Source organism: Staurois parvus, unplaced genomic scaffold, assembly GCF_062004578.1.
Source record: "Staurois parvus isolate SC_StPar_1 unplaced genomic scaffold, SC_StPar_1.0 ptg000789l, whole genome shotgun sequence".
In the NCBI taxonomy this organism is placed as follows: domain Eukaryota; kingdom Metazoa; phylum Chordata; class Amphibia; order Anura; family Ranidae; genus Staurois; species Staurois parvus.
Genome location: NW_028318585.1, coordinates 182345 through 205145, shown reverse-complemented (window position 1 = coordinate 205145; position 22801 = coordinate 182345). Strand labels below are relative to the sequence as shown.

Below are 22801 nucleotides of genomic sequence, written 5' to 3'. Positions count from 1 at the left end.
AAGAATTCTTTCCCTGGTAAAGAAAACACCCTTCGCAACAGTTGGCCAGATCAAGAACACTCTCCAGGAGGTAGGTGTATGTGTGTCAAAGTCAACAATCAAGAGAAGACTTCACCAGAGTGAATACAGAGGTTCACCACAAGATATAAACCATTGGTGAGCCTAAAAAATAGGAAGGCCAGATTAGAGTTTGATAAACGACATCTAAAAAAGCCTTCACAGTTCTGGAACAACATCCTATATACAGATGAGACCAAGATCAACTTGTACCAGAGTGATGAGAAGAGAAAAGTATGGAGAAAGAAAGGACCTGCTCATGATCCTAAGCATACCACCTCATCAGTGAAGCATGGTGGTGGTAGTGTCATGGCGCGGGCATGTATGGCTGCCAATGGAACTGGTTCTCTTGTAGTTATTGATGATGTGACTGCTGACAAAAGCAGCAGGATGAATTCTGAAGTGTTTTGGGCAATATTATCTGCTCATATTCAGCCAAATGCTTCAGAACTCATTGGACGCCGCTTCACAGTGCAGATGGACAATGACCCAAAGCATACTGCAAAAGCAACCAAAGAGTTTTTTAAGGGAAAGAAGTGGAATGTTATGCAATGGCCAAGTCAATCACCTGACCTGAATCCGATTGAGCATGCATTTCACTTGCTGAAGACAAAACTGAAGGGAAAATGCCCCAAGAACAAGCAGGAACTGAAGACAGTTGCAGTAGAGGCCTGGCAGAGCATGACCAGGGATGAAACCCAGCGTCTGGTGATGTCTATGCATTCCAGACTTCAGGCTGTAATTGACTGCAAAGGATTTGCAACCAAGTATTAAAAAGTGAAAGTTTGATTTATGATTATTATTCTGTCCCATTACTTTTGGTCCCTTAGCAAGTGGGAAGCACATATGCAAACTGTTGTAATTCCTACACGGTTCACCTGATTTGGATGTAAATACCCTCAAATTAAAGCTGACCATCTGCAGTTAAAGCACATCTTGTTTGTTTCATTTCAAATCCATTGTGGTGGTGTAAAGAGCCAAAAATGTTAGAATTGTGTCGATGTCCCAATATATATGAACCTGACTGTGTATATATATATATATATATATATATATATATATATATATATATATATATATATATATGTGCATGTAAAAGCGTTGAGTAAATTGACAGCGCTATAGAAGTACTTGTAATGAATAAATAAAGTATAACACACTGCCTGGCAGGTATGTGGACGATGTGTATGTGTCACCTAGGTCTCTCACATACAGATGAAGTTATGTGAGGAGTTTATGGCTGATGCTGAGTGGTTTATTTATTAATAGGTTCTGTTCTGGGTTCTGGACCTTGGAAGCTTTGTAGAGCTGTAGTGGAATAAATCTGGTATTCCTAGGTCCATATCGTGACCTTGTTATTAATCTCAGAGCTCCACCAGCCTTTAAAAAGCTGATGCAATCTAACTGCTACTCATGACTGCTTCTGCTGTGGGAACCTGCTGCTGTGTGAAAACACTGACTGCTGATGGAACACTAAAAAGGTGCAAGTGCTGCCTGTTTGTTTTAGGGGAACCCATTACGGGGAAACCTGAGAGGCAGGAACTGACGTGAATTTTGTAAGTAGCTCAGAGGAACAGATGTGTTGCTTATTTTATGCTATAGATTTACAATGCAAAGCCTTCCTGCACTGAACCCTGTTTGAGGCCTTGCTGAATAAAGGTGCAGCACAAACCTGCATGCACTGTTCCAGAGTGTCCCTGTCTTGTGCATGGTTTACTGCTGCTAGTATCAGGTGAGCCTGTCCTGCTTACCATTTTTATTCTGCCAATTCCCAATTGGAACTGTTTGTATTTTGTCTAACTTAATCCCCGATGAGAATATTAGACGAATGATCATCTGTTTTTTGGGGTTTTTTTGCATGCTAGTCTCATGTCAAAAGTGAAGAGGTTACTAGAGTTATGAAAATTCCTGTACGACAGAAAGTAAAAATCTGAAAGTGATGTTATGTATTTTCAGATGAAAACTGTACTGATTAATTGAAAATTGTACGATCTGGTATCGTACGAGGAAAATGTTTGTGCTTCTCCCTTCAAATAATTTCAGACGAAAGCTGTGTACCAACAATCAGATTATCGTACGATTGCTTAGAAAGCGGTATTTTTCATACGATTATCTGAACGTGTGTACTAGGCTCTAGTGTCAATAGAAGCACATGGCCCCTGGTTCCAAAGAATGTTTTGCTGGTGTGTGGATTGGACTGGGTGTCTTCAGATTTCTATATCTCTACCTACTACCTTTTGTACCACTAGCCCCTCCCTCCTAGATTGTAAGCTCCAAGGAGCAGGGCCCTCCTCTTGTATTGAATCCCTCTTGTATTGAACTGTATTTTTGCTGTATTGTCTTCCGTTATATTGTAAAGCGCTGAGCAAACTGTTGGCGCTATATAAATCCTGTATAATAATAATAATATCAAGTTGTCCTCCCAGGATTGCTACAAACAGGTGTTTTCTGATTAACCCCTTTGCGCCGGCACCTCCCGACGTGGTTTTAGGGTCATGTGACCGCCATGTTTCACTGTCATGGCGGTCACATGATCGGAAAAGGTCCCGATCGCAAGGAGAGATCGGGACCTTTCCATGAATCACGGACATATGTGCTGTCACGTGTCCCAAAAGACTACAGGGAGGGAGGACACCTTCCGCTTCCGATTGCCTAGGCGATCGGACCGAAAGTGGAAGCGGGTACCTGTCAAATTTGGGTACTTGCTCCCCCCCCCCCCAAAGGTGCCAATCCTTAATGGGAAGCAGGGGAGCAGTCCTTAAAGCTGAGCTTCCCCTTTTGGTTGAAGCTCCGCTTTAAGCTGAAATCTGAATTTTGTGGGCTAGAAAAATGCAAGTCTTCGCAAGGGCAAAATGCAAGTCTTCGCAAGGGCAAAATGCAAGTCTCCACAAGGGCACTTAGGGCACAAGTTTTCTATGTGCCCTGTTCACACTTGAATGCAGCCTTTTGGTAAGCTGCGGTGCAGAAATATGCAACAGGCATGCATTCTTCCGTCCAGCTCAATAACAACTCCATTTCCCTCCTCATTCCTACACATCCCATCAGGGATGAGCTGTGCTGCATAGATATAAGTGAAATGTCACACTGATCTTTCATTAAAGTTTAAAAAAAGTAATCCGTGTTCTGCTTCTTAAAATTGTAAGGTACCACTGGCCAGAAAGCCTGCCAGAACTGACACTTCTGCATGGTAAAATGTGGCGTTGTACCATGCAGGCAGTGTGAAGCAGCCCTTATAAAAGTCTGAAGCTGGCAAGCTGTGCACAAAAGCCACTGCTGTGACTAACTCTTGTAGAGCACAGGGGAGCTATGTATAGCCAGTAACGCACTGCAAGCATTGGCTATTATTATAGGTTGCCAGGCAACAGTGTCACAAAGATGAGCAACTGAAATATTTGGAAAGTAAGATTTCTTTTTTTCCCTTTCTGCACATGGAAATAAATATAGGTGAAAGAACAAGTAAGACACGCGCCCTCGTCACTGTTATGTATCAAAGGAGCACTTAAGACATGTATTTTCGTTAAAGAGCAGATCCTCCTAAAATAGATTCCCCAATCAAAGTAAAGTGTGACAGGAATAAAAACCCCTGGCAGTTTTATCTTTTTTCTTTTCTTTTTTTTTTTGCCCCTTACCTAAAAATCTTTGTGACAGTACACAGCAATAGCTGTAACAATCTGGTTTTGGCTATAAGGCATCATGCACACTGGGCATTTTTCAGCTGCTGTTTTAGGCGTCAGGCATTTTTTCTACAGCCAGTAAACTTCCCAGCATGTTATCCTATGTCCGTGCACATGTAGGTTTTTATCAGTGCTTTATGGCAGGAGCATTTTCAGCCTACAGTGGCTGTTTTTGGCTTTTGACGGTTTTTTCTACAGCCAGTAAACCCCCCAGCATGTTATCCTATGTGTCCATGCACACATAGACTGTAATCAACGTTTTTTGGCTGGAAAAAAAAACCCAGGACTAGTGGGTTTCTAGAGGAGTGTTTAGCTGTAAAAATGTTCTAATGCTGTAAAACGCCGCAAACTATTTTTTTTCAGTAAAAAAACACTAAACAATGTAAACGCAGAAAAAATACGGCTAAAAACGAATGCAAAAATGCTAAAAAAAAGCTGAAAAGCTCACATTTTTAACGTGACTTTACACAGCTAACGTTACCAGCGTTAAAATGCCCCGTGTGCATGGAACCTAAAGCATAACTAAAACTTTTTTTTTTTCAGTTTTAGACAGACTGGAGAGGATTTAGAACACCTATTATGTTTTTATTGCTGTCTGTACCCCCATTAAGGAGATTCATACTCTCTATTTGTCCTGTTTACCATTATCAGTGAAAGTAAAAGAAAATATCAAATTTTGGATTGTCCCCAGAAACATAATAGAGGGGAAATCTTCCAATTGGGACACTAGTTCTGGTGACCTGGGGGTCCCCCAAGAAATTCCCCTAATTTGCAGGGATTTCCTCTCACTTCCGGTTTGGCTATGGGGGAGGAAGTGAAGGGAAATCTCCAAAATGGGTCACAGATAATGAAAAAAAAAAATCTAGTGGTAGTTATAACCCTCCCTTGTCCTATCCAAAATGAAAAAAAAGTTTTGCCTATAGTACTACTTTAAGCATGCCCACATGAGCAAGGCCTTATTTTTCCTGTGCTTCAGTTCTAGAAATTGGTTACTAGAAATTTTTTACTAACAGGCACAGGATGGTAAGGGCAAGACATCTGTTGTTTGAAATTACTTAGCAGATATTTGTACCTGTGGTTCTGGTGCAAAAGAAAATAAAGTAAAAATGTTGCTGTTCTCTCCGTTTTCTTTACAGTTGTTCTTGTAACTGAGCCCCAGTGGTTTGTTTAACAATATAGTAATAAAATAGTTCAACTGTTGCATTTGATGCAACAAGACATTGCTAGCAAATACCCTCACATTGAGAAAGTTACCCCTAGGATACAGAACGTGTTACATACATGGTGTTTTCCACCACACTCCTGACTACTGGGCGCCTTCACTTTTAGACTAAGGAGGATCAGTGAATGACTCATGGATCCCTTGCTTAGCTACCAGAAGGTGGACATAGGAACTTGCAATGTTGGAAACTTGTTTAGGGTGATGCACCACTGTTTGGTCACTCAACCACAGCTCAAGGGACCCTTCACTACCTCTGGGGAACCCTGGTTGAGAATGGCTGTTCCATGCTATTGATTCATTCACCTCTACAAGAAGTTTGTTCTAATGTGAACTTCTTCAGGGAAGCCTACCCCACCCTCACCTAACAGCCGCTGCCCTTCCCTCCTCCTACCACTCCATCCCCCACAGCCGTTTCCTCCTGTACCTCTACCCCCTCCCTCCTAGATTGTAAGCTCGAAAGAGTAGGGCCCTCTTACCCCTTGTGTGCTGTTTGATGTTACTGTACTGTTTCATGTATTGTCCCCCCTCTATTGTACAGCGCTGAGCAAACCCTTTGGCGCTATATAAACTCGATAAATAAATAAATAAAATAAATAAATGTGAAGCATCGCTGGTTTTAGTGTGATCTGTGGCCAACAACAATAAGCCATTTTGAGTTACTGAAATACATTATTTTTGGAATATATTGTTAAAATATTTCTGTTTGCATACCACAGCTAATGTATACCAACCTCATACAGTTGGACCATGTCTGTGAGGGACTATGTTATTACAGCTTCTGGTCTGACTACTCATGTGGATAAGCTGCAAGCCAGACATTTTTTTTTTTTATGCTGTTCTGAGAAAAGTCAGATATCCCACATTTTTTCAAACTACATCAGATTGAAGTTTCATGTTACAAAGCACTATTTATCTCATACAGCCTGACAATGTATGTGTGTAGGTATATATACACTATAGTGCCAATAGTATTGGGACACCCCTCCAAATCATTGGATTCAGGTGTTCCAATCTCCTCCATGGCCACAGATGTATAAAATCAAGCACCTAGGCATGCAGACTGCTTCTACAAACATTTGTGAAAGAATGAGTCGCTCTCAGGAGCTCAGTGAATTCAAGTGTGATTCCGTTATATGTTGCCACCTGTGCAATAAGTCCATCTGTGAAATTTGCTACTAAATATTTCACAGTCAACTGTTAGTGATATTATAACAAAGTGGAAACAACTGGGAACAACAGCAACTCAGCCACAAAGTGGTATGCCACAAAAAAAATTACAGCACGAGGTCAATGCATGCTGAAGCGCACAGTGCGCAGAAGTCGCCAACTGTCTGCACAGTCAATAGCTAAAGACCTCCATGTGGCCTTCAGATTAGCACAACAGTGCGTAGAGAGAGCTTCATGGAGTGGGTTTCCATGGCCGAGCAGCTGCATCCAAGCCTTACATCACCCAGTGCAATGCAAAGCATCAGATGCAGTGGTGTAAAGCATGCTGCCACTGGACTCTAGAGCAGTGGAGTGACGAATCACGCTTCTCTGTCTGGCAATCTGATGAACATGTCTGGGTTGGCGGTTTTCAGGAGAACGGTACTTGCTTGACTGCATTGTGCGAAGTATAAAGTTTGGTGGAGGGGGGATTATGGTGTGGGGTTGTTTTTCAGGGGCTGGGCTTGGCCCCTTAGTTCCAGTGAAGGGAACTCTTAAGGCGTCAGCATTGCAAGACATTTTGGACAATTTCATTCTCCCAACTTTGTGGGAACAGTTTGGGGATGGCCCCTTCAACATGACTGCACACCAGTGCACAAAGCAAGGTCCATAAAGACATGGATGAGTGAGTTTGGGGTGGAGGAACTTGACTGGCCTGAACTCAACCCGATAGAACACCTTCGGGATGAATTAGAGCGGAGAATGTGAGCCAGGCCTTCTCGTCCGACATCAATGCCTGACCTCACAAACGCGCTTCTGGAAGAATGGTCAAACATTCTCATAGAAATGCTCTTAAACCTTGTGGACAGCCTTCCTAGAGTAGTTGGAGCTGTTATAAAGATTTTAATCATATCCACCTTCAGTTTGATGGATTTCACTATATGTCTCACATTTCATGCATGCCTAAATTACATGAAGATTCACCCTGCACCTTTTTACTAAATGTCAAATTAATTTACCAAGTGCTGTCACTGTACATTTGTCCACTGATTTTCTGATATTAATCCAGACTTTTGGGACTTTCCATGAGGAAAATTCTCACATACTGTATATTTATTTTTATTAGAGCAGAGCCATCTTTATTGGAATGAATATTTGAAAATTTGCATATAATCCCCTCTAATTTGTGAGTTATTCCCTTTTTTTATTGCAGTTCAGTCTGCAGAGCATTGCACCTGGGATTCATGGATCATGGGTGCAGGCTTCTGCAGACACTGGTGAGCGCTTTCTGCCATTCTCTCCATATGGGCAGACAGTTACTCAGATGCAGGAACTGTCAGTGTACTACCAGGCTGCTAATCGGCGTCCTGATAGTTAATTGAGAAATACTTGCTGTCTACCACTGTGTCAGACAGGACTTGTAGTTTTCTCATTTACAGATTCCTTTGAACGAATGACGCAACTGTGAGGGTGAAGCCCCACACAGCCGCACCGTTTCTGAAATGTGGCTGCAAGTGCGTAAAGAGGAGCCCCAACCCACTCAGATGGGAGGGGTAAGGGGGGAGAATGCTAAACATGTTACACCTTAAATACAGATGTAACATGTTCAAATGGTGAACTTATCCTTAACTCTAAGTTCTTTTAATCTATAGAGGTTATTTTTGCTCATTGATTTTACAATAATTTGTGCAAAAGAAATAGTTTTTTTTTTTGTTGTGATACCTGAGACTTCTCTGAAAAAGTCCCATACCATCAAATATTCTGGTACTTTCCCATTGCTTCTTCGACTGTAAGACAATAGAAAGCCTTGTACTCATCAAAACTAAAACTTTATATATCCTGCCGGTTTGCCTTAGTATATCTTCCAGCACAAGATTGTACCATACACATAAAGAACTTGATCTGTCATATTTTGAAGACAACTGCATAGTATGAAGGAAGGAAAGGTTTCTAAACTTGACTCTGTATGGATCCTGTGGAGTGACATTCTTTCTTAAATAAATGTACCTAACAGAGTTATTTCTAGGGAAATTTAGTAAAGCATTTATGACAGTTTTCTGGCAGTAGGGCCCTTTAAAACTACCTAATTCAGGCAAACATTTCGGACAGTTTTGGTTCAAGCACCGACATGTGGGACAAATTTAGGTAGTTTTTACTGCCACTTTAAGAATCTATCAATATGGAAATTACATATTCTTAAAGCTTCTTAAAGCCAAAACCAAAAATATATTATACTGCAGCCTACCAATCATTAGATGTGGTGGCTGCATCAGTTTTTCTTTTTTTTATCTCTCTTTTCACCTGGTGATCTGGCCAGTAACACAGCTCTTGTATTAGTGAGACACCACTTTGGAGGAATGAGCCAGGACACAGCAAGCAACAGCAGTGTCAGGCTGGGGGGGATGGGATTGTGAAATGTATTAGCAGACTTGAATACAAATAACAAATTGAAGCCAAACTCCAAAAACCTCTATTGAACTGAATAGTGGTCATGGATTCACTCACTGTCATGCACTGTCAGTCAAAAACAAAGCCTGATAGAGAATTAGTTGAAAACATAAGTGTGATTTTCAGAGGGGTGGGACTTATATTTCCTTTGATATGTTACGGATACTTTTTGATATTCCGCTTCGAGAATATTATCGATATCGGCAAATAAGACACTTTTTTAGTTCTCATTTTGGACTGATACCTCATCCCCGATCATTTATTTTGAACGTATCAGTCGTGACTCTCCCAGGTGTAGGGGTCTTATTTCAGATTTATATCGCTCCTTTTCGATTGCCATCTTTCCCTCACCCCCTTTATAGAGACAGAAATGTTGATTGCGGTATTACATTTTCCGAAGAGGACTGGGAATCCATGCTGGATAATATACGTAGGGGCTCGAGGTCTCTCTCAGTTCGTGAGATAGCCCTTAAAGTTTTAACCTGTTGGAATTATACCCCCTCTAGACTACATATCATGTTTCCAGGAACATCGCACTTCTGTTTTAGGGGTTGTGGCCTTGCTGGTACCCTTATGCATATGATTTGGGCTTGCCCTGGTCTTTCCTTGATCTGGCGTTGAGTTTCTGAGGTGGCCTTTGCCTTGGTGGATACTCCTGTGAACTTGTCATTGCAAATTTGCTTATTGGGTGCTCTCATTTCGTGGATCCCTGCCAGAGTAATGAGGCTAATTCACACTATCTGTGTCTGTACCCTATGGGCCATTTCCCTTCATTGGAAGTCACCAGTAGTGCCTTTGTCCTCTGTTTTGCGGAGAGCTGATATGGTGATGCTCACGGAACGTATTCAATATACCTTGTTGGATGGGATGCACTTATTCAACAGAAAATGGGATAGTTGGAAGACATTTCGGCATTTATTGTTAGATTGATGGATTATCATAGATTTATTGGCATTGTATTTTTGTTGGTTGTGTGGTTGTTCTGCATGACTTACTGCCTACCTCATTCATGCACTCGAACTTTCGTTTTCTATGATTCTGGTTTATAATACCGTTTTTTACTTATGTGCCTTTTTCTTGATGTATGCTATACTTCATGAAGTGGTGCTATTTTTGTTATCTATCTTTCAATAAAAACATTTGTAAACAAAAAAGAAAACATAAACGTGAAGATTCCTTATATGCTGGTGATATAAGAACATCCAATATATCAGCTGGACTGATCTGTATGGGTCTGAAGTCTTGAGGATAACTTTCTCTGATAGTACAGTTACCCTTTAAATGTGTTATTGGTGCTGTTAACTCCAAAACTGTATCATGCAGCTGTTTTTAGACAGGAGAGGTAATGCACATGGATAAAAACCTAATGCTACATTTGCCTTTAGAGAAAGCAAATCGTAAAACTGTAGAGCGCTGCGACTTCTTTTCTGTTTTTATCTTTAAATCTATTCATAAACATTATTAAAGATGCTTATACACCCATAGATTTAGCCCACTGCTCCTCTGTATTTGGATTATGTCTATAAATATTGTACATGCTTTCTTCTAGGTATGAGTCTCCTCAAGTGGCATTGCATTGTGGGATAATGCTCCGAGAATGTGTCCGTCATGAGCCGCTTGCCAAAATTATCCTTTACTCTGAGCAGTTTGAGGACTTCTTTAAATATGTGGAAATGTCAACATTCGACATAGCTTCCGATGCCTTTGCTACATTTAAGGTAAATTATTTAAAGCTCTGTTCTGTGTTTATGTAGTTTAAAATAGAACTCCTGGCAAGTTTAGTTTTCTCCAATCTGTGTCATCACAAACCAAGATTTCTCAAGCCTTACTCTGACAGACAACCAAGAGAAAGCAGAATATTAACACATTGGTGTACTTCCCCGCAGTACAGCCTGTAAGTTGTATAAAATGAACATAACTATCTAAAATAGTACATTTTATTTACTTTTTTCTAAGATAATTTGGAAAATACACACTCTGTATGCTGTGGTGAGCAACAACAGTTTGATGTAGCCAATGTGGACACATTTGGCCAGAATTGATCTATGTATGTATAAACCCTCTTGCTATGGTGCCACCTTTCCATAGTTTTCAATAGAAATCCTAACTCTTTCAGGATTTATGCCTGTAGCTATGTCATTTACTTGCTCTGGCAACGCCATGTTACCAGCATTAATGGATTCCATCCTGTGCCTTGCCATCCGGTGTCTTTGCCCTCTACAGTTGGTCCCAAATAGAAGTAAAAAGGAGATTACTCCTTTAACCTGACAACATTACTCTCCAATAGCCCCCAATTTTAGTCCTGCTATAGGCCCTTCCTACCTCTGGGCCCTGTGCTGTAGTTCAGGCCATTACGGTAGTATCTCTCTTGAAACAGAGGCCTAATGATTTCAGTGCTGCTCCAAGCACAGTATGGACTGATATATTTTGCAAAGACAAGGTGAGTTAAGGGGTAAAGTGTTAGGTTAAAGTGTCTCTAAACCCAAGACCTACATTTTAATATATTTCAGCTTACTAGCCCCTAGATGTTGGTGGCTGCATTCATTTTCTATTTTTCAGTTTTTTTATTTAACCTTTATTTTCATTTAATTATCCTCCCCTTTCCTGGACATTTCTTGATAACATTGCTTGAGACTTCATTGCAGCCACAGGAACTCATGAGCTCAATGGATTTCTTTCATGATCAACAGTTTTTTTTACTCACTAGAAAAATAATTTTGCTTTCGCTGGTATATTGAACAGATTAAGGCTAGGTTCACGCTGCAGCGATCTGATTTTGATCTGATGTTCAGTGCGATTATGTAGAGCAACTTGGATTCAGCTTTGCAACTTGGATGATGTTTGTATATCCTATGGGTCCAAAATCACGCTGGAATTGCACCAAAGTAGTATAGGAACCTTTGCCAAAATCGCATTGATGTCAACGGGCATTGTGATTTCCATTGTTATGGGATTCTGTGAACAGTGGGTAAGAGTTAAAGGATAAGTTCCCCTTTCTACAAAAAAATAATAAATGTACATTTTTTTGCAGGTAAAAAAAATGTACATTTATTATATTTTGTAGTAGGAGCCTGTAAAGCATGGCACCAGCGATCAGCAGATCGCTGATGCCATGCAGGTTTCCTGCAGACATCCTGTACAGACAAGCCGATACTTCTGACACGAAGACTCAATGAACTGCCATGGCACTCACAGAGCCATGGTAGTTCATTGAGAACTACAAGCTGACAGCTGCTAAGCATTTTGGGACTTGTAGTCCATTCAATCACAGAACTCGGCGCAGTTTTTAAAAAGTGACCCCTAGTACAGGGAACTTCCCCCTGTACTGCTGTCACAGTGAGGGGGGGAATCAGGCGGCGGCTTCAGGATTGGGAACATGTTACAAATTCCACCCTAAAAATGGGTGGAATATGCAACATGTTCCCAAAGGCAAACTTATCCTTTAGGAAATGTTGCATGTTACACCTGTAGCAAGCTCCTATGCACCCAGCTCCCGCCACCAGCGGGACAGCAGACAGGGGATCTTCTCCCTGCACCTGCTGCCACAATTTGAAAACCGCGTGGCCATGTGGGGCTTCACCCACAAGGTCGTATCATTCATTCACGGTTTCCATACCGTACAAATATCAAAAGCCATTGGGACTGATGGCTTGTAGTTCTCAATGGTGAACGCACTCATAGTTCATTGATTCTTCCTGCCATTAGGTAACTTCCTGCCCATATGGGAGGGTATGGGCAGACAGCTTACTGAGAGTCTGTGGGATCCAGGCATTGCACCCATGAGCTGCTAATCGCGGGTGCAGTGCTTTACAGGCCGCAATAATATAGAGAATTAATTGATTTGGTTCTGTACATCTGAAGGCTAGTATTGATTTTTGTATTAGACGTCGGTAATCCTACTTTTCAAAGTAACTGTGACCTAAGGAGAATTTTTCTTCAATGTGTTGTTGAACAGATTTTACAGATGTAGTAAAACATGGTTCCTGTTGTAGAACAAGCTGTTATTGCCTCCCTTGGTGAGATTGTTATTGTAGTGTGTGTGGCCCCCATTATTAAAACATTCACTTGTGAGGTGTTAGTTGAAACAGACTTTGATTTTTTTCTGATCTGATAAAAGACAAAAAGATTTTGCTGACCCAAAGCATGCTGATATATATCAATGCAGTTCAGCTGTTTATGCTTTACAGTGAAAATAATTTTTTGTACACAATGATTCAATCTCTTCCTTTTTTCAGTGTGATAAGCAGCTCATAGATGAGTCATGGGTTGAACGAAATAAAAATGACCCCATTCCCCTATCTACAAATTCAAGGTGGATGGAGGAAGGTACAACCAGCTATCCCATACATGGATCGAAATTCGTCCGGTCCCTGCTGAACCAGCGAAGTTTCCATCCATGTAGTGGTCTATATTCAGCAAGCTTGATCATGAAGACATTAAACATGCTTCGTTGACGGTGATAGGAAATTTAAAGTTAGGTGCTTTAATTTTTCAGAAGCTTTTGCCATCTGGGTCCTGGGCTTTTACAGCCTTTACAAAATTACCTAATACATATTTTTATGAATTCCACTGATATCTGCTGTTCTGTAAGCTTTGCTCCTTATTGATGTATTAATGCTGGGCACAGATTTAAGATGATAGTTGGATATTTATGAATAACTACACCTCCAAAAGACTATTCCATCTTTGCCCAAAAGCATGGTCATTTATTGGTTTAGTTTAGTTGTTTGGGTTTATTAACTGCACCAAGAGTGGTAACTGGAATTCACAGTTGAGGCCTTTAACTTGTAATGTTATGTAATGCCTTGTAAACAGGATGAGAACATCAGACAAAAAATACCACTTTCAGAGCAATCATCTGATAATCTGATCGTTATTGCACAGCTTTCGAGAGCCGATCACAACAGTTCATGCAAAATTATCCGAAGGGACAAGCACGAAAAATGTTCTTTTACGATAACAGAACAAACGATTTTCGTTTAATCAGTACAGTAGACGTCCATAAAAAATTGAGTGACCAAGTCTACGCATGCTGGGAAACAAATGAATACATTAAAATACAATACAATGCGGTACATTACGTCATCAAGGGAAGTTGCATTCAGTCTTGCGAGAATTTTCGTAACTTTAGTAACCTATTTGGTTTTGATATGAGACTAGCATGCAAAAAACTGACGATCATTTGTCTGATATTCTCATAGTGTGTACCAGGCTTAGGTTTGCTGATAATTTTTTTCTTCAGAGTTTAAAGGAAGACTATGTTACTATAAAGACTGTTTCTTTGTTGTAAATGGTGACCTTGTCAATAAAATGCATTACACTTCCCAAACATTAAGGCCTGATTGAACACTTCCAGACCTAGTGATCCTCATCACAGCACAGCCAGGTTGGCAGGCAAGCGCTTCCCCCCTGTCCGAGCTTATGGATCATGTATCAGATATGTGATCTGGCGCAGAACAGCTATTATGCTGCAGTACATCTACATGGTGCGTTCGGCAAGTGGATAATGTGGGGTAAATGTATATTGAAGGCCATTTTACATGACCCAGGTGTGGCCTATCTCTTCCCTATCTGCAGTGACAGGATGGATCCAATATCTGTGCTTCCTCTTCAATCCGTGACCCCCCTTTTTTGGCCACACTCACCTGCTTAGATGGACCCTTTGCTCGCAACAGAGTCAAACAACACTTTGCCTGGTGGTGAATAATGATATTTCCTTTCTTTTCTTTGCTGCAGATCATGCACTCAACATATCCTACTGTCTTAAAGCGGAGCGGGGGGTGGGGAAGCAGGTACCCAATTTTGAAAGGTACCCGCTCCCACTTACGCTGCGATCGCCTAAGACGATTGGTAGCGGAAGTTTTTTTTTAAGTCCGCGAACGTGCGGAAAAACAAAAAACCCGTAAGTGTTCACAAAAAACGTGCAAGTGCAAAACACCACACAAAAAAGTGCACTTAGGGGACGTGCTTTGTCCTTCCCCCGAAGGGCATGGACCTCTACCCTGATCCCCCGGGGCACGAAGCTCCTGACAGGGACAAGGTTCCCATTTGGCTCTCCCGAAGAGCAAACCCCCTAGGGACAGGGGAGGAAGGAACCAAAAGGCCACACATCCTCCCCCTAGACTTCAGGGTAGGCCCGAGGACCCACACCCTCCATCCTGTGAGAAATAAAACACACACAAAAGTGAAAAGTGACAAATGTTGGAGAAAATAAATTAAATAAATAATTGGTCGTGCAGATTGTGCACTGACCAGGCCCTGAGGCCCGTAGCAAAAATTGCCCAGAACTTAGCCATAAGGCCCGGTCCTAAAGGCGCAGTGCAAGAAAAGTGTTTGAACACAGTGACCATGTGCCTTTTCACACGCTGGGGTCCCACACCCAAGTGTTACTAAGAGCACCCCTGAGGCGACCACTCAGGGGGCACTGGTTCGCGGACTTTTTGCCTCCCCGGCCCCTGGCCAGACAAGGTAGATCCGTTCAAATCAGGAGGAACTGGGCCCCTCCGGTTTTCCAGGGGGAATTACTAACGGGCCCCAGCAGCCTGTGGGCGCCTCGTTTTCTGTTCCAGCCTGTACTAGCCATCAGGATCCCCATCATACCAGCAGGGGTACTATACAACCAGTCATCCCTGCAAAGCTAGAATGACCGTGGAGCACCCCTGCTGGACACTGATAAGAATAGATACTACACTTGATCTTAGCCAAAAGGCCGAGAAGCTACAGTTTATAATTTGCATACCCAATTATATTGTGAAATGTCTTTGTTACTTGTAAATTCGTAGGATTTGTATTTGGAAACACTTGCATTTTTTTCTGGTGACAGCCCATGGAGACCATGAATTTTTTTACTGTTCTCCAAAAGTGTATTCATTGAGATAAGTCAAGTGCCAATGGAGGGATATCACAGTGTATACTTGTGCTATCTTTAGAACTTTCTCAGAAAAAGAAGTAAAAAACAGTAATTCAGTATGACATATAAGGCTCCATGTACACTGGAACATTTTTCTGCTGGCAGCAGAAAAATGCTAAACGCATTAAAAATGTGTTTAAACGTGGTACCACATTTAACTGCGTTTAGTGATTGGATGTTTATTCATTTTATTGGCCAGAGTATTTGCCATTGAAATGAACAAACACCTAAGCGTTTAGTGTTTTTGGGCCAAAACATTCCTTTCCTGACCGTGCTTCTTCTGGGTTCAAGAAAGGGACGTTTAACTGGCCCTAGACTCTGCTGCTCTTAAACTCTGATAAAAGTCTATGTGTGCATGGACACTTAGGCTTTTATTGAGCTGAGTTCAGGGGCTTTGGCAAAAAAAACACCAAAAGCTCTTGAACTCATGTTTATGAGCAGCAGTATGCATGAAGCCTTAGAGTTCTTCCCAAGAAATATCATTACAGTATACAATATTTGTGTAACATTGACTGTTATCTGATTGAACATTGAGCTCTGTATGGTGATTAGCTTTCATATTCAAGGCAAGGCCTCCATTCTATCTTGAGTCATTAAAATTGCATTACGTTATTAACATAATTACTCCATGGAATGTGCAGAACCATGCTTACTGTTCTACCCGATACACTGGAGAATGAGGTGCCAAGAACTATGTTTCTTAACTTTTCCACATTAAAATGTACGTTTCCTTAATTGTCCGTTTTGTGCAATGGCATCTGTAAATTACAACCCAACTCTACACATACAGAGTGCCAGTATGGTATGACGACAGGGCTGCTCTCAAGTCCTTCTTTATTTAGCTGTTAAGAGACACTAATTCTACATTTTAGGCTAGGTTCACACTCATGCGTTGCGGTACATCGCATGTAATTTGCACAGGAACCGCACCACATTCCTGTGCAAATCACATGTGATTTGTGTGCGGTGCAATTTGAGCCATACATTATGTAAGGCTCAAATCGTACCGCATCCGCACCAGAAAGGTGCAGGACCCTTTTTTGGGTCCGCACTAGAATCGGATCGCTTGGGTATTCACACCTATGCAATTCGATTCTGCAAATAGCACCGCACTTTGCAGACCGATTTCAGGGTGTTGTTAACATACACACCCGCAGCGGTTCTTGTGAACAGGATGGGATGCGGAAATCACACATAAAAAACTGCAAATTCCGGACTGCATCAGTGTGAACCAGGGCTGACAGTTTAATCTAATACAGCTTTGTAAAATACATGTATATTTATCATTAGCTCCTCTATTTACTCCCAATTTTTTGTCCCTGACAGAGTTGAAGGCAGTGCTAAAGTTATCACCATCCAACATTTCTGGGTGAATGACGTGACTCCTCCACTGTATTCATGGAGCCATGGTTGTCACCCAGGCAAAACTTTAGACATGTTTGTCTCTTGTTGATCTCCAATGCATGGGGAATAGGGAGATTAGTACTTTAAAAATGAAAGATAACATTGTTCAATGCTTCCTAGTCAGATTATGAAGTAACAAGCACCTGACATTTTTGGCAAGGCCAACAGGTATTTTCTGTACTTGCTGAAAATTTTCTTAGCCTGAGAAATAAAAAGTTAAAGTGATATTAAGCCTTTATTTATTTTCAATAAAAAACACCTCATGCTTACCTGCTCTGTGCAATGGTTTTGCACAGAGCAGCCCCGATCCTCCTCTTCTGGGGTCCCCTGCTAGCGCTCCTGGCTCCTCCCTCTTAAGTACCCCCCTTGTAAGCTGCTTGCTAAGGGGGTTACTTATGCAGGCTCTCTCCCGAGCTCCGCTGGCTGCAGAGAATGCTTAAAAGTAAAAAACCTTAAAGCTTTAGAACCACTTTAATACAGCCACCATATCTAAGGACCTATAAGCTGTAATATGTTACATTTTTGTTCATGTGTTTAGTTACCCTTTAATTGACATTTTTAGTGTTGTAACAAGGTCTCTGAAACCTTTACAAGCAATGCAAGACACAACTCTAGGCAATATTTTAGTTGTCAAACTGCTTGCTTTATCTTCATTAGAAATGTTTTTGTAGAAAAGATATTTGTCTTAACTATGAAAATTGAAAAATATTTTTTCCAGAAAACAGCAGAAATTTCCTTTGGCCATTTTCTACTCAGATATTCATGTTTGTGTTGCTTTTATTTTTTTCAGGATTTGCTTACAAGACACAAGTTGATGGTAGCTGAATTTTTAGAACTGAATTATGATAGAGTAAGTACCAATACCTAAATACGTTTAACATATTGTTGCAGTAACATATTGTTGGTTTTATTGACTTCTGCCGAATTTGGAATTGAACTAAATTAGTTATAGGGTGAGATATATATGTTTTATAGTCCATTGGCCCTATTCAGTATTCAGCTATAAAAATAATGTTAAACAAAAAGCCCCCCCCAACCACTCATGTAAACAAACCCTAAGAGGGCATTTTTCTTCACTTTGGAGAGATTTCCTTCCATTTCCTATTGTTTTTTAGCCAAAAAGTGAACGGGAATCTCCCTACAGGTACATACATAGCAAAATAAAAAAAAATGACAGGGGTTAACCATCTGCTACTCTTCTTAAGTCCTGTCCATGCAGGCTTTACATACACTTATGTGGTGATTCACATGGTAAGAATCCCAATCATACTTCTATAGACTACATGAGTGCACTTCGTTCTGCACTCCAGTGACCCATCTTCAGTGGACAGCAGGCTAAAGCCCGCTGTCAGCTGATATCACAGAGCTGATCCAGACTCTGGAGAAATCTTGGCTGTAATGTTGGGATGCATCTAGATGCCTGGTCCGGCAGCTGGCTCAACCGCTGAGAGCCTTAGCAATCCGCTTCCACCCACTCCACAGCCCGGTGCTCCAGTGAGCGTTGAGGGGCAGACCACAGAGCCAGTGACTGACAGCCACCAGCTGTCTGCTTAGTGAAGACTGAGAACTGAGCAATCAGCGGGCTTTGATCACTCGGTCTTAGAGCCAGCAGCGGACAATGCAACATCGACCTGAACTTCTCATTTAGACACAAAATGTAGAGACGTCAGCAGTGCTGGGACAGACTGGTTCAACACTCAGGGCAAGGATGAGTTACTGCACCCCCTCTCCCTATCCTAATGCATGCAGTAGAAAGGGGTGTACCACCCTGTGCCAATCTTGCCCCCTTACTCTGACTGGCATGGAATGTACTTTGCACAAGTGTGGTTAATTGTTTACTTTCTAGCAACACAGTGTGACAGCAGTAGCTTTCTGAGCAGCCAAGGGGTTGCTAGCTACAGATCTGGAGCTTGTGTATGCTGAGGGTCTGCCCCCCAACCACTGCACCCTGGCGGATGCCCCTCCTGCCCACACCTAGTCCTGGCCCTGAACATCCAACAGTTCTGAAGAATTATGCAAAGCAATGTATGTGTTTAAGAATGTATTTATCAAACTGTCGGCCAGAAGTTATCTATTCCATGTGCTCTGTCAATTCTAGGTTTTGATGTAAAGATTTCTGCAAAATCAGAACATCCCGGATACCTAGAAATACGGGGATACCAAATATGTGAATCCCTTTTTTTTTTAATTCTGTTTATTAGTGTTTTCCATAAGAACATAAAACACCTAATTAGGTGGTGCTGCCCATGCAGGGGTGCAGCAACCTGCAAAAGAAAAGAAAATAAAGGCATCAAGTGGCAAATAATTGCTCAGTTTAAACTTCCTAACAAATACAGCTTGTGTGAGAGTGTGACTTGTACACAAAAAGGCAGATGTGCCCCATACCATGTCTTTTCAGTAGCTCATATAGTGAAACATGAATGTAGCATTCACAAACATGGGGTTGTTTACCAGAGCAGACGGTTAGTCATCAGGGTACTATAAAACAGCATCAAAGTGAATCAGGCATTGGGGCACTGGTGGCACTTCCTATCTACTTCACCCGTACTCTATCAAACTTTGTAACACAACCCCTGTTAGCATATGTTTTTTATACATAGGCAAGGTGGAATTGACCAATTGTTGCCAGAACTGTACTGAGGGGGAAGAGGACTTCTTCCAGTTAAAGGCAATTGCCTTCTGGGTATAGAATAGAAGCAGACCTAATATCACGGTCTAGGTCAGGTTCAGACACCAGTTGCTACAGCAGTGTAAGGCTTACCTGAAACCAGCAGGGTTGGTACACCAGTGGATCACCCTGGGAATGACGCAGGCTCACCTGAGGTGCGGAGTCTATGTATTCACCGGTTTTCCCCAGAGCTCCTAATGGTGGAGATGGATTTGGCTGCGTGCTAATACCAGGTCGCAGATCTCGGGATCACCCCACCAGGAAATGAGCAAACTGGAAACCAAAAGCAGATCAAACAGATTAGGGATCAAACAGAAGCGGAGTCAGTCACAAGCCAAGGGTCGGTCACAAATGGTAGTAGATAGGATGAGGCAGAATCATAGTCAGTAGCAAGCCAAAGGTCGGTAACGAAGATGTAGACAGCAGCGGGATATTGCCTGGGAAGGCACGATAATCTGGCAAGGAGGAAGTGTATGGACATAGCTTTTATAGGACGTTCATGGGAGGAGCAAGGAGTTCAAGGTTCAAGACAAACAGGGCCAAGGCAGGATCATCCAAAGAATAGTCAAGGGAGCTGTCCAGCATTCCAGGTGGCTCAGTGAGAAGAAACATTGCCTCTCACCGCAGAAGGCCCAGGTTCAATTCCAGGCTCTGACACCTAAAAGGGTCTTTTCCACTATGGTTGCGACTATTTCTTCCACTAGGCACAGCAAACAGATCCTAGGAAAGGGGTAAAGGAGGTGCCTGCCTTTGCATTAATAATAGCAACAACTGCCCCCCAATATTGCGAAATAGCTGAGCAATCTCAGCACACATATATAAAATGTGCCGTCGTGTAAGCAAATCTTTAGCAGGCTGGAGAAGACATTGTATTAAGTTTATTGAGACAATAAGGTGTAAAGTACGCCCTATGCAAAATTTTGAATTGAACCAGTTGAGTTGAACCAGTCTCTGATGGAAAAATGGTTTGAGCAAGTTGTTTGCTGGTAGTCCCACATATCCATCCAATGATCATTGTCAAAATCTGGGATATCCCTCAGCTACTAATGTCTGCATTGTGCCAAGTTTAAAGTTTGGTGAAGGGGGGATTATGGTGTTGGTTTGTTTTTCAGGGGTAGGGCTTGGCCTATTAGTTCCAATGAAGGGAACTCTTAAGGCATCAGCATAACAAGAGAGTTTGGACAATTTCATGCTCCCAACTTTGTGGGAACAGTTTAAGGATGTCCCCTTCCTGTTCCAACATGACTGCGCACCAGTGCACAAAGCAAGGTCCTGACCTCACCCCGATAGAATACCTTTGGGATGAATTAGTGTGGAGACTGCGAGCCAAGCCTTCTCGTCCGACATCAGTGCCTGACCTCACAAATGCACTTCTGGAAGAAGGGTCAAACATTCCCATAGACACACTTCTAAACCTTGTGGACAGCCTTCCTAGGTGCAAAGGGTGGGCCAACTCAATATTGAACCCTATGGACTAAGACTGGGATGCCATTAAAGTTCATGTGTGTGTAAAGGCAGGCGTCTCAATACTTTTGGCAATATAGTGTATTTGAACTGGTCAATCCACTGCAGAGGGAGATCCGGAGGGACCATTGAAGGGACATCAATTAGGAATAACAGGGATTTACCCCAATTAATTTTAAGGCTTTTGATCTCTGCAGAAGAGTTAAGCACCTGGAGTGCTCCCTGTTTGAGGGGCCAGCATTAGAACCTTTCATTTATAAGCAAATATGGCAATTTGTTTTCCAGACCTGTTTTGCTTATTTAATTTTTTTAAAACCGGAGACCATTTTCAAGTAAACTTTTGAAGAAAGCAATCAGAGCCAAATGGTCTGTGATTACTGACTGTACAATAAGCTGAGCCAGGAGGCTTCCATCTGTGTGTATCATTCTGGATACGCAGACTTAATAGTCGGCTACGCCTGTACTTCATAGAGAGAAAGAGTTCTATCAAGTCACATATGAGCCACATATTGTTTTCATCTTTCTATTGAACACCTCTCAGCAGGTTGTAACTTTTTAAATACATAGAAACATATGCTGCATTATACATTTCATAGACATGTGACTCCCATCAAATGTCATGTGATGTAATTACATTAAACATTCCGAATTTATTACTGTGAAAAGACAACTTTAATCTTTTATAATGCTCTTTAGATACACATGTGAAATTTATTTTTGAGTGTAAATTTTATCAATGCATGTTAACGTTTTAAAGCTGGAAAATCTAAACTAAACAGATTTTGTTTAAACACAAAGACAATGTGTATTCTTATTTGAGTTGTGGTTTCCTCTGTGTATTTCTGCCAAATCTGTGCAGTAATCCAGTTTTCAACAACTTCTTCACTTTGCCTTTGTGCAGGAGTTTCCTTTAATAAAGACCGGTCAATGCTGCTCTCTCTCATTGTGCAGGGTGACTGGTCTTATATCTGCCTCCTGTATTTTGTGCCGGCAGCCTGTACTAGGAGGACCAGATGGGCCGCTTCTACAGCTCTGCGCGCTGTACAGGCTATGCACAGAACAGTGATGTCACTTCTACGTTTACGGAGTAATATCTAGGTTTGCAACCCATTTGGGGCACACTAAGAGAATGTATATCTTTGTGGCAGTTGAGTAATATATTTAAAATTTTTGTAATGGGCGTTTCCTTTTATGGCTATCATCATAAGTCATGCAGCAGAGGCGGGGGGGGGGGGGGGGTTACACACAATCCTAGCTGAGCACTCCACAAGCCGATTGTCCAGCTTTCTGTGACCCAAGGAACTGTAATAAATACACGATCAAGTGTACAGAAAGTAATAAAAAGAAAACATATTTTTGAATATAATAAATAGAACCAGCGCCACGGAAAGTATATGCAAATCAATAAGCTGCAAAACCTAACCTCTAAAAGTGTATAGGGTGTACAAAGTATCAAAAGACAGGTTGTGCTTAAGTGTATACAAATATGTATCAAACAAACAAATAAGTGATAAAAAAAATAAAATCCAGCAATAAGAAAGTCCAAAAAAATGTAATAAATGTTCAAATGATCAATAGTGTCCAAAAACATATATCACCAAGTGAATCCACCACCAAAATCGGTTAAATAGAACTCACCAGAGCAATATGCTGATATATGATAAACCAGCATAAAGCGCTTTTTGCTCTGGGAGCGGTGATCAGTATGATGACAGCAACAATAGGAACTTTGCAGGATGAGCTCCAAGGAATAATGCTCTGCAGGGCTGAAAATCCACTCCAAAACTATAGAGTATCCTCAATGGGAG

At 41.5% G+C, this 22801-nt stretch overlaps 1 protein-coding gene and 1 pseudogene across 1 annotated transcript in view; one reads left to right on the top strand and one right to left on the bottom strand.

Moving 5' to 3' along the window:
- LOC149444315 (calcium-binding protein 39-like) overlaps positions 1-22801 on the top strand; it is a 139117-nt gene that overhangs the window by 79686 nt on the left and 36630 nt on the right. The window contains exons 5-6 of the mRNA XM_089654674.1: positions 10097-10265; positions 17652-17711. Of these exons, the coding sequence (XP_089510800.1) occupies positions 10097-10265; positions 17652-17711 (229 nt within the window). The remainder of the gene's footprint in view (positions 1-10096; positions 10266-17651; positions 17712-22801) is intronic.
- LOC149444316 (U2 spliceosomal RNA) lies at positions 15106-15268 on the bottom strand (annotated as a pseudogene).